The 13,450-nt window shown below is 38.3% G+C and overlaps 1 protein-coding gene across 1 annotated transcript in view; it reads left to right on the top strand.

The window, feature by feature from the left end:
* The window catches only part of zfpm1 (zinc finger protein, FOG family member 1), a 109,113-nt gene that overhangs the window by 44,897 nt on the left and 50,766 nt on the right, over window positions 1–13,450 (top strand). Inside the window, exons 2-3 of the mRNA XM_026312416.2 lie at window positions 6,099–6,245; window positions 12,313–12,450. Of these exons, the coding sequence (XP_026168201.1) occupies window positions 6,099–6,245; window positions 12,313–12,450 (285 nt within the window). The remainder of the gene's footprint in view (window positions 1–6,098; window positions 6,246–12,312; window positions 12,451–13,450) is intronic.

Below are 13,450 nucleotides of genomic sequence, written 5' to 3'. Positions count from 1 at the left end.
TATGATAATATAAGTCATTTTATATTATTTGAGAGTATTTTATACTTTGAGAGTATTTTATACTTTCAAAATTGCAGAAATAAATGTCGCATTTTCGAGCAATGAGTATGGATTTTGTCTTACCTGTTTTCTGATCATAAGTTGTTTTTATATAAACAAAGCTTAAAAAAATGGCTCAGGGTTTAATGGGTTAAGTCAGTAGTTTTCTGACAGTTCGTGTACACACAGTTCCTGTGTAGGAAAAACAACCAACAACCATGGCTGCTCTGTGGGTAGACCAAACCAAGCCAAACCTTTTCTTGTGTTAGCATTTTAAACATAAGAAGCTGCTGCTTATCTTTGAGATTTCAGGTTATGGCTGGACAAAACCATGGTAGGTTAGTGGTTAGCCCTGTTGCCTCACAGCAAGAAGGACCTGGGCTTGCAACACTTCAGGGACCTTTCTGTGTGGAGTCTGCATGTTCTCCCGGAGCTTGCATGGGTTTTCTCTGGGTACTCTGGTTTCCTCCCACAGTCCAAAAACATGTATGTCAGGTTGATTGGTGACTCTAAATTGCCCATAGGAGTGAGTGTGAGTGTTTGAGGTTGTTTGTCTCTATGTGGCCCTGTGATAGACTGGTGACCTGTCCAGGGTGTACCCCTGCCTTTCACCTGAAAGAGAGCTGGGATAGGCTCCAGCAGCTCGTCATGACCCTCAGTAGGAATAAGGAGGTATAAATAATGGATGGATGGATGGGCTGGACAAAGCTTTTTCTTTTTTTACGTTTGCAACAGTGACACTGAGAAATGGCACCATAAATAGATCCATGTAAGATCTGGTCAATCTAGGCTGAATGATACTGAAAAAACTGTTAATCCCAGATACCTAGTAAATCTTGACAATTACTCTTCAGTGTGCTTACTGGAGATTTTTTTTCATCAATTATATATCATGTACGTTTAAAACATATTACTATACATATATATATATATATATATATATATATATATATATGTGTGTGTGTGTGTGTGTGTGTTGATTAGACATTTGGTTTGGTAAAAAAAATTTGTATGACTCAAATCTTTATTTTGACGCAAATATAATAAACCCTGCAGGGTTCAGCAAAACAGATACATCACAGTAGAATCAGAATCAGATTTAGTGCCAAGTATGTTGTGGACACACAAGGAATTTGACTTCGGTACAGCATTTAAGAGACATTGCACAGTATTGATAGCAGTTGATAAGACTGCAAGCCTTAACAGTTGGGCTTTACCTTCTGTAACAACAATTATACCATTATACCACCACAGTTTGGGTCAATCAGCTTTTTATCATCTCAAACAAACAGCAAGGCTAAGGGTCTCATCTCTAAAAAAAATTTGTAAAGTTCATTCATGCCTTCCTCTCCAGCAGGATGGACTTTTAACAAAAACATTTTTTTTCCAGTTCATTCAGAATGCTGCTGCTGGAGTTTTAACAAGAAGTAGGAGAACTGAGCACATCACTGTTGCACCTGTTACCTAAAGAAAAATGCTGCATCTGGTGTGTAACTGATTCTGATATAGAGCCAAAAAACATCTCAGACCTCCTAGCACGGCTCTTAGAGCTTCAGAAAGACCCCGGGTCAGAACTAAACAGGGTGAAGTTGCTTTTAGATAGCCTACTGTTCTGCAGCTTCCTTTAAATCCATACAAAATCTGTTGCTATTTTCCTCTGCTTTCCTATGCATTTCATTGATCAATTTCTCTGGTGCACATCTATTTCCTCTGCTGTATTTGGGACAACCTACATCTTATTACTGGACTGCAACTGCACTGGAATTGTGTTTATGAGCTACTATTATTTTTGAATTTGATATTTATTTTATGACTTTGATTTCATTAAAAATTGTTTAGTCTTGTTTGTCGTTTTATTTTTTTACTATTTATTGTCTATTTACAATTCTAATGCTTTGCCAATTTGAAATGTACTGTATATATATATATAAAATTACCTTGCCTTTTTCATTACCACATTAGGTATGGAAATGTGTGGGATAGTCAACAATGCCATGGGATTTCAGATCTGTTGAAAAAGTCCATTGCTTTGCTTTAGTTTGTCATCCCTAGAGTAATCAATGTGTCGTTAGCAGCCCAGATCCTAAAGGCTGAGGAGAAGAAGCAGATTTTTATTGAAGCTGAACATAATGGATCAATATCATGGTCTATGTGGATGGCACCTTCTTTGTCAGGGTTGATGGTAGGGAATGGTGACGATGGAGCTGTGATAAGAGCACATGCGGTGTCGAGAGAGATGTTATTTAAAGTTGATTAAAAGTATTTCCACAGTGGTTGGTAATTCTCTTCACTCTGATCAATAAGTGGCTCCTCTCCAGTGTGTGACTCTGTGTCAGGTACCTTAGTTTCTCTCTCTTGAGTAAGAGAGCTCCCACATTATCCACACTCTCCCATTCTTTCCTCCTTTCTTTCTCTAAATATCCTCTTTTAATGTTTCTCTTTACAAGTCTGAGATTTTCCGATACAAGTATGCCTCCCGCCCTCCCTAGCTCCTCTTCTCTTGCTTTCAGGTCTAATGTATTTTTTGTGAGGCGGGTTATTAGCGTGAGAGCAGCGAGGCCTGCGTCTGTTTAATCAGGCTTGTTGAGCATGCAGGTTTGATGTGTGTTGTCTCTGTGTTTAATCAGCGAGCTGCTCGCTGCAGGTTTGATGTGGACGGAGAGTTAATAAAGCAGTATCTTTGGTGCCTTCATCAGCTGCAGCACTTTGTTCTGCCTCTCTTCACGCCTCCAAGACAGACATCTGCTGTCTCTGCGCTGGAGCTCCACTGCTGCCCTGCTACCACATCTGTCTTAGTCTCATCTTGGTGGTGGACTGAATTTATTTGTGAGTCAAAATGGACTTGAAAATTTCTTTCAAGGCCAGACTTCCATGATTTTGTTCCTAAATGTAAAATCATCTTTGCCTTAAATTTTGTATCTTTGTAAAATTAGCAGAGGAATTTTATGAAGTTGTGTATACACAGTAGGGTGGGTGAATTAGCAAACTCAAATTTTGGAATTCAGATAATAATTTTGTTTAAAAGCTAATTAGTTTCCATTGCCACAAGTAAACACTGACATATTGGTAGGTTTGTTATAATTCAGGAATTAAGATTAGGATTATCATTTAAAAAAAAAAAATTCCTTAGTGTTTATCGGTATATTTATACATTTCAAATGACACCAAGTCCTTGATTCATTCATAAATTTATAATTATAATTTATAAGCTTATATCAGACAAGAATCATCAAAATGAAGATGCCACCATGGTCTTTAGAAAACAGATTTATCATCAATGATCACATTTACTACAGAATACTATGTAATTAATAAAGAGTTTATTGAGCAATCAATGATGAAAATAGGTGTTCATTGCAGCTTCAGTCTGGAGTCTTACCTGTTTAGCATTTTTTGATTTTAAAGCCTCCTCAGGCTTGATTAGGTATGTTTTTAGGTTTAAATCAGTTCTAGTCCAACCCGTCTTGAGCACTGTTCTGCATTTTACTCCAGTACAGCATCTTTACTTGGAGTTGGATGTCCTCTTTAACTATATAGAATTGTTTTTGCCAGCTGGATGTCAAAACTGCACCTCATGTAGTGTAGCAATTTGTTCTGAAAAACATTTCAAAAGCAAACAGAAACATCCACTCTGTTTTCACACTGTACAGAAAATTGACCAAAAACACAAGTCCTCCTTCGTCCAGGAACTGCTGTATTTCCTGTATTTCCTTTCCTCTGTGTCAGTATTACAGTACAAGTTTTATTTGTCCAAGAACCTTTTTGGGAAACTGAATAAATGTATGCTTTAGGCTTTTTTCATGAACAGATTCTTCTTCTTCAGTTCACAACCAAGAAAGTTCAGTGGTTCTGTTGGATGTCTCAACTTAATTTACATCCCTTCTACAGAGATACACATGTGGGCTATGTCCTTTTTTATTTCTCCATCTCTTGACTAAATTCAGTCCAATTTTCCTGTGAATATCACACTGTAACAATTAATAAGGGTTTAACTTTTAAACTGGCAAATGAAGTAGAATGTGCTACACTTATCACACAGGCCCAGCTATCCTTTCTGTCAACTATCCGAGACGGGACGAGAAGGGGAAGGAAAGAATATTTCTACTTGGATAAAAGAGCAGAGAATGTGGAGCTGAAACTTTTTCCGCACCATTTGATGTCTGAAAGCAGTGATGCAGCGATTGATTCATTAAACCAGAGCAATAATGAGGAAAGAAATCATAATTCAAACTCACATTTTAAACAGGAATTATAATTGGAATTTTATACAGAGAAGTCCCTTTGTACAAGTATGATTAAAGGAAAATTAATTGTATGAAAATGAAATGTCCTTATAGATACTGAAAATTAGATCTAGCTCAGGCAACATAGACCCAATTCTAAAAATATTGTGTACAGAATCGATCTCTCTCCCCCCCCCCCCCCCCCCCCCCCCCCTTTTTTTTTTTTTTTTTTTTTTTTTTTTTTTTAGTGAAGGTCCAAATCTAGCTGTGTTAATTTTATCTGAAATTAGAGTGAACCATGCAGGCGTGGATGTTGAAATTAGCCTAAAGATGTTTCATTTACAAAGACAGAAACACTTTGTCAGCCTGCGATTGTTTCCCAGCATTATCTCTGCCTGCTTTTAATTGCTTTGGAAGTGAAATTAACAGAATTAGAAAAATTGCCTCTTCCTTTTTCTACAAGCTTCTTTATTCACGGGCATTGTTGTGTGCTTTGTATAGATTATAGACTCCTTTTGTTCCAGTATTGTAAATATATACGCCCCCCAGTCACGGCTTTAATTCTGAACTGGTCCCCCCAATTCGTTCGTCACAACCTGATGAAAATTAATTTACAACTTGTCCAAGATGAGAGAAAGGCAGGAAATGAAAAATAAAATCTCTGTATTAATTTCACTTTGATTTAGTTATTCAAAAACAATATGCCCACCCTGCTTGACTTTCCAGTACATCATCAAGCATGTGAGTTGTTTTCTCCCTTGGCACGCTGTACCCTGTTAACCATTTCTGTTTCATTCTAGTACTTTCTAATCCTCTTAAAAGAAATGGTTACCATGAATTAATAATTCTATCATGGTATTCTCTCAAGATCTGAGAATTAAGCATTTCATCCTATACAAATGAACAAACTGCCTTGTATAATCAGCAAGCTTTGAAACACTAAGAACTACAATGCAGACTTTAGAGTCACCAAAACAGCCGGTAAATATGAAAGTATATTTAGGTTTAGACATCTTAATGTACGCTTAAAGCAGCCTGATGTATTTATCTTATACTGTAGAAGGACCATTATTAATGAAGTAATTTTTTTAAAAAGTCACATTAAATCCATATTAACTGACTCCATTATTTGGATGTAATCTTCACACAGGCTAAAATAGATCAAAAGTATGTATAATTACTATGGTCAGCAGGGATTATGAAACTGTAATTGATACAGATCAGCCCTGCACTAATCACTCTTTTTAGCTACAATTTTAGGTATATAGTAATTTGGCTCTAAGGTCCCCCTGGCTCCTTGGTATTAATCTTCTGGATTAGATTGTTCAGCGTATCCAATTCCTGAAACCGTTTTTTGAGTTCAGTTTAAAAAATGGATCAGTGTGTTTAGGGTATTTTTCCTCCCTTACAGTACATGCCAAGCATACTGTACATAGTCATAAGTAGCTTGTTTAACAATCTAAATTCCTTTTATTTTTACTTTTATCCTGCACCAGTCTTTTAGACTCGAGGTCCTCTGCAGATCTGAAGTGTAATATTGTGAGGTTAAGTCGTCATGCAGGGAGTGCACGAGTTATGTACCTTATCAAACTTGTTTTAGGTGAACAGTCCTATTATTTATGGCCATTTTGTGTTAAGACCACTGCATTTAAACAAAAATGTGATATTTGGCTCTGATCTGCCATTCTTTACTTAAATGTAGTGATCTGATATACGGTAATATCATTTCTAGGTTCTCAGATGTTATAGGAAGCTCTAAAAACTAAACACAGGCAGCAGAATAAAGTGGATTTGACCTTATAAATACAGGTGCTAATTTTCCCTTGCTTCTTGCAGGTTCTCCTGGGGATCTCGATGGCATCGAGGAAAATACACCAGACAACCTCAGCCTTTCAGGAGAGGAGGGTGGAGTCTCAGACCCCGATGATTCAGCTGAGGGTGACAACACAAGCCCACTGCCATACACACCACTGTACAATGAAGGTGAGAAGAGGAGCAAAGCCAGATCAAAGGATAAAAAAAATCTGATATTAGCACAGGAAGCAATTAAAAAAGAAAAAAGCAACACAAGTTGTAGCCCTCAAACTCTGAATGTCAAGATTCTGTCGTAGGACGCCTCATAAAGACTTAGAAGTAAATACATTTCTCTGCATGTGCCCTTGAAACAAGCTAAGTGCCAATTATAATCAGTATACCTGATCCAGGTAATCGGCAGACAGCTGGAAAAGAAGCAGGGCAGTGGCCCTCGAGGACCAGGTTTGGACACCTCTGCTATAACCCTATATTGTGAATAGGTTTTGGCGAAACCACTTCATTCCAAGTAACAATTTGTTACTTGTTATGTGTGGGTGAACTGACTGAAATAAATAATTGGCAGACATGTACGCAAACGCTTTTCTTTTACAATTTAATCAATATATAATATAATCACCATTAATAATAGCCACAAACTGAGAACATGCAGGAACTTGCTTATTGCACCTCTTCAAATATAATAATTCAGATGTCTAGTTTACTGGCAGTTATTAGTGGTTACTCCCAGATTTATCTCCTCAAAAAGCTGATGTCTACCTGTTATCTGTTAGGAGACGGTTAATGTCACCCAGAAAAAAACAAAAACAGACTGTTGAGGCAATATGCAGTTGCAGCTTTCCATATGTATCTGTCTTTTATCTCTACTGTGTCTAAACAAATAAAAAAACAGAATTCACAAGGTTCAATCTTGGCCACAGTGAATCTGCCCCCTTATGCACCTCTTATCCCAAGCTTACCCCTTGTACCATGTGATAGCAGTCATAGAGTTTTCAGTCATATTCTTTTGACTTATTCAAGATTTCACTGGCGGTGTGTTTTTTTTTTTTTTTTTTTTATCTCAAAAATTCTGGCTCTTGTGAAATTTTGGGGCTGGAAGTGATAAGCGTCTGTTGGTTGGCTTGGTTTGATAAATCCATGGAAATTCTGTCAGGTGCTAATCGAGAAGAGATTCAAGATTAGCTGGAGGTGTGTGTTTGAGGTGAGGGGTGGGTTATGTGTGTGTTAGATTGTATAAGGAGAAGAAGATGAGAGAACTGAGGCAGACTATACATGAGCAAGTTTGTCTGTTGATAGCAAACTAAGTTGGCATCTTTGTTTCTTGTTTAACCCCCACCCACACCCCCCAACACACCCCTCCACATTATACTGTTGATTTACTTCTCTCTGTTCTGCAGGGTTCCTCAGTTGCTCAGCGCTGCCATTATCAGTTCTCTGTAAATCACCCATGTTTGACGAACCTGCTCTTTCAACCTGGGATCAATACCAGGTCTTTATCTGGCCAGCACTGGCTAATAAAGGCAAGGCCTCTTATCCACCATCTGGAAGAGAGAGAGAGAGAGGCACACACACACACACACACACACACACACACACAGACCCCCCCCCCCCCCCACACACACACACACAGGCGATAACCAGCCTGATAACTTTAGCAAGAAAAACACATTCTACCAGTAACAGGATGAAGCACTGTTCTTTCCATAACAGCTCCTCCTCAGCTTGACAGAAAGCCAGAATATTGATGCTGATACAATGGATCGACACACACATGCACATACACACAACTTTATTGAGGAAGACTTAAAGCATCTGTTCAGTTCATTTCTCTGTTGTGGTGATTTTTTTTTTTTTTTTTTTTTAAAGAAACCTCTCACTTCTCAGAATTGCTCTACAGTTGCTGCGTCCCGCCTAAACGAGTGAAGTTCCTTTTTTCATAACAATCATACTTAAACATCACAGGAAACCTGATAAAATCCACTTCTGGCTGATTAGTCAGTATGTTACCTCCTTGTGACCTCTAATTGTCATGCCATTGTTTGGGGCCAATCAGAATGATTTTATAAAACCACTAATTTTTTCATTTGAATCTGCGTAGTGGTGATCGGGAGAGTGTGTGTGTGTGTGCAAAAACAAACAAATGAAAGAGGGTGTAATCTCTTTGGGTTTTATCAAGGACAGTTATGCACTATATGTATGCAGTATTGCTGAAATTATACAGTTGCATAATTAATAGAAGAAATATTTTAATAATTATTTGCTTATTTCAGCTCAGGATTTGCTGCTTTTCTTGTTTGTATGTAATTGAAAATTAAATATATGCATAGGTTGTTGGCTGGACATAATATTTGTGGGATGTTTTTGTTCATACATGTTGCTTATTTTTGCAGTTGAAGAGTGAGGGGTACTTACTGTTGCTTCTCTGACTCCAGTGATGCACCTTTGCATTCAACACTAATTTAACTTAATTTAACTTACTTCAGTCTAACAAAACTAAGGGTTTTCTAAGTACAGAATGCTGCTAATTGCACTGAACATATATTTGCACACATTTGTCAAGATCTATCAGTAATAGAAAAATAACTGTCATTATACGAGAAAACATACAATAAAATTGTGAGCCTCTCTTTATGTTGTGCATAAAGAGTTTAGTAAAACTTAAAATAATACAAATTCTTCTTTATATTGTGTTTTTCTCCCTTTGCACTTGACCGTAGTCAAGCCTGATCTTGTCCGCCCATGGGGGAAAATTGGAACACCAGGTTCTGCAAGCAAGGTTAGCTACAGGCTAACAACCCTTTTCTGTAAAAACCTAATTTCTACAGAAACGATGAGCATCTCTTCTAGTGAGAAGTCACCTGGTGCACTTACCAGCAAAGGAGGAACTGGAAAAAGTCAGACATTGAGATATTCATTCCAGTCATATTGGACTAATTCAGCTCCATTCGCAGCAATGGTAATTGATTTAATAATTTCTTGTATACATTTGTTTAGGTCATGTTTGTCAGTTGTCTCATATGAATAACTCATGTTTTACTTGCTTTACGTTTGAATCAGCGTATCTATTTCCCTTCTGACTGACGCATCTCTATGTTGATTGTATGTAGTTTGTTAGCGTGTAGCAGCAGTGTGGCTGAATGGATCCAGACAGCTGAGAGACAACTGGACCAGCTTGGTCCTTTCTCTGCACAGCTAGTGTAATTGAACTGAACGACTTGAGGCTGTGTACCTTGGTTTGGCCCAAATCTCTTGCCACTTGAGTTGTGCCACCAGACTGACTAAGGTCGAGACTGTATGGGCACTTTCCAGTATGTTGAACATCAAATGTGAGGGAACAGATATCTATAAAACGGATGCAAAAGACAAAAGGCAGCATTAAAATCAGGCAGAAGAGAGACAGAAATGTTAGGAGGTGCGGTTGTTGGGTGACTTTGCCCTGCAGGTGTGACAGGGGAAGTTCATCTTATCAGATTGATGGAGACTGTCTTGCTATTGGGGGGAGGGAGGCTTGGAATAGAGAGAGCGAGAGCAGGGGGTTTGGCAGAAAAGTGTCTGTCGACTCCTCCTGATACCTGCCTCCCTGTCTGAGATGATATGGGAGATAATATTGATAATATTAAACGCAATAACTGTGTCTCCAGTTCCCCTCCCTCGCTTCAGCCCCTGCAGGATAAAATCAATGTGCCATTCAATGTGATTTATAGCTGAAAATAATGGCACTGTTTAGGCAGGGGGGAAGTGTGTGTGTGTGGTTTGTGTGGTGGGGGTGTCTGCTTGCATTAGAGTGTGTACAGTATGTTGCCATGTGTGAGTGTTTGCGTGTAGATGAGGTTGAAAGGTGGACGTGACGTGAAGATGGAAGGTGTGTGTATGTGTGCAGCTGCTTTTGTGTGTGTGTGTGTGTGTGTGTGCGCATGTGTGTTGATTTATTTGACAATGCAGATTCAATCTCAACGGTTACATTAATAACAGCGGAGTGTGAGGGCGTCACGTGGTCATGGGGCGTTCATGGCTGTTATCGATCAAGCACTATCGTTGTTTATCAGAGTGGGAATGCAAGGGTAAACACGGTCTTTGTGCAGACAGCTGAGGTGTTATCGGGGTAGAGGCTGAAGACGGTCTGGGATTTGGGGAGGGGAGAGAGAAGGTATAAAACAAGATGAAAAAGGACAGAGAAGAGCAGGAGGAAGTGACAGGAATGGCAAAAGTTAGAAGGAAGAGAACTAGAAGATAAAGGGCATAAATTAAGGCTTAAATTGTGTCTTTTTAACAAAACTCAGAATTCTCTTTAGTCCATTTGCCGAAGTCCGTCTTGACTGAAATGTGCCTGAACCTAGCTAAATTCTTCATTTTAATCATATCGTATGTAGTAAACTGTCCAATCAGAAACTGCATGTGTCAAACCTCTTGCCATATGTGCAAAAAAATTGTTAATGCACTGAAATATTAAAGCATATGGAAATGATGTATAGATCTCTTCATATTATTCCTTTGTCATCACATATTTGGAAACACACAAATTGGCTCCTCCCAGAATTCCTACAGATATAATGTGGTATTACTTACAGAAAACTCTATATCAAAACATTTTGTATAATTTGATCAAATGCATTTAATACATTATTTTTGCTACAATACAGTTTGTATTAACATGCCAAGAATACAATTGACCTAAAATATATAATAAAAAATGAATCTGGCTTTATGACATATACAGATAAACCATGAGGGGGAAAAAAGCAACTCAACTTGAAAAGTCATTATATATTGTGTGGTCATTGCAACTAAAGAATCTGTTGAAGAAAACACTGACGAACACATCGTGCATCACATTGTGGCGCTGCCACATCAGGTGTTAAAATTTTTACCTGCCACTTTTCTGATGTGAATGCAGCGTAGAACTTTCATAGGCTGCTACAACTCCAAAAAGGTGCATAAAGAATATTTTTTCAGTAGATTAGACATTGGTCAACTATACATATCTGCTGTATATCCTCAATGGCCGAACTAATATCAGTCATGCTCCAGTCAAACACCAGTGCAACGATCTACTGATGAAAACTCAATCATCAACCTGTAAGATAATCTAGCTAAGTTTAAGTTGACCTACATTAAAGTTCATAGTTAAACCACTTTTACCTGAATTTAACTTATGTAAAACCAACAGTGCTAACAAAAATGTATGAGAAATGGAACAAACTGCAAGATTGCAGTTGTTACAAGTAATACAGTATCTAAGTTTTTGAAAATAGTTGCCTTATCTATCACTGAAATTACCATTTTAAAGGTCTGGATCATTTTATTTAATATATAAATACAATGAAAATGATTGAGATTCGTAGTGTGACAATTGTGATCTGGTTCCATGCAGTCAGCCTCTGAGTCACCTTAACCATTGACCTATCGATGGTGCAAGACCAGAGAAAGAGAGATCTTCAGCTCAGATAGCCTAAGGTGTTGTAATGTAACTACTAATCTAATCTGACTAATCAAGAGCCCTTCTAATACTGTGATGAACGGCCTGATACCAGCTGCAAAGCAAAGTTCAGGGTTCATATAAGTGTGCTGGACGTAGACACATTTCATACATTCAGATTCAAACACACACACACACACATACACATACACACAGGTCCAGCCACGTGCAGAACCACACACAGATCTCTTTGATCATCAAGCTAGGCTGTGCAATCAGCTTGATCAATGCCAGGGATATCAATGCTGATTAGAGGAACACAGGCAACCTCAGTCTGCTGAAGGTGATAGACTGAGGGGAGTAAGGGGGAGAAGATGGAAAGATAGAAGAGAGAGAGACGGATGAAACAACAAGCACAATGAGACTCTGACTGAAAAGAATGAGATGGAAGTACAATGGTCACAGAGGAAGACAATGAAAAACTGGTGGAAGACAAAGTGCCAAAAGAGAGGTGTAGACGGTGTAGAGAATGATTCTCCAGAGTTGCAGTGAGAAATTAAGGGGTCAATCTCAGTGTGGTGAGGTGGCATGTTGCACAACTCAGGGAATTATTTCACCACTGCCTTTGATCAACAAACAGAAACAGCCACTATCCAGATGCATGCACACATGCGCATACAAACCCACATAGACACACATTCAGGGGCACACAAGTTTTAGGTCTGGGAATTCTGAAGCTGATACTGAAGTTTCAGATTGAAGCTGCATGAGTCAAAAGCATGTTTGAATACATATAAATGTGTCCATCTGTGTTTTTTCCAGAGCCTAAGACTCAGGACTCCCTAGGGGGCCCAAGTAATGAAGACGAGGACAGAGATGAGCAAGGTCCAATAGACAGTGGCGGGGAGGATGAAGAAGAAGGAGAGGAAGAGGAGGAGACATTACACTGGAGAGGTCCAGGTCAGTACACTCACAGGATTTCTAGTAAAGATGATTAATTTTATAGTAGCAAATGCAATAAAACTTAAGAAGGGAAAACCAACTATAATTATTGGTGAGGTTCAGTCTTTATACATCATTTACCAAGAGACTGGCTTTTTCTCTTTTATCATGTGGCATCTGAACTCTTTCTGACTTTACAGGAAGCACTCATGAAATGATGCAAGAGACTGTCACGTTTAGTGTCAATCAAATGAAAACAAAACTTTCACAACATATAAGACCACGGTGAACATTAGAAATTTATGACAAAAGCAAGTTAAAAAAATTGGTATGCATTCACTGTACACAAATTGGACTCAAAAGTACTCAAAAATGTACCTTTTGAATTCACCTAAAAAATTAACTACTGTATTTTCCGGACTATAAGTCATACTTTTTTTTTTTTTTAACTCCTTTGGCTTGTCCTGCGACTTACACAGTGAAGCGACTTATATGTGTATATTTCCAGTCATTTTGTCGAGCAGTCACTAGTGTGAGATGGCACTCTTGACTCAAATGAAGAGAATATTAAAACACCTAAGAAGTAACAGTTGTGTTCAACTCTTAGTGTAACACAAGTAAAAATGCTGCCCACACACACACACAAAAGAAGGAGCTACAGTGCAGACTTCACAGTGCAGGTAATAAAGTATGCAGCTAAAATAAAATTTGGAATGAGTGTGACTGAGAGATGAGGAGGAGATGCTGTTTCATTTCCCCCCACCCTGACGTTGGTGCAGTTTTTTAATGTTACTTGACACAGATGAATGAATTTCTGATGCACTTCTGCTTGTTGTTATGCCTAGCCCATGTTCTTTATAGGCTAATTTAGACTATAATTAGAAATGCGACTTATACACAGGTTTTCTTTTTATGTTCACCAAGGCTGTTTTTGCTAAAAGCGATTCAAATGCCGGTGCGATTTATAGCCTGAAAAATACTGTAATACAATTAAGCACAAGACATTTGTCTTTTTCAT

The sequence above is a fragment of the Mastacembelus armatus genome, chromosome 6, assembly GCF_900324485.2.
Source record: "Mastacembelus armatus chromosome 6, fMasArm1.2, whole genome shotgun sequence".
Classification (NCBI taxonomy): Eukaryota; Metazoa; Chordata; class Actinopteri; order Synbranchiformes; family Mastacembelidae; genus Mastacembelus; species Mastacembelus armatus.
This window is presented reverse-complemented; position numbering and strand designations above follow the sequence as displayed.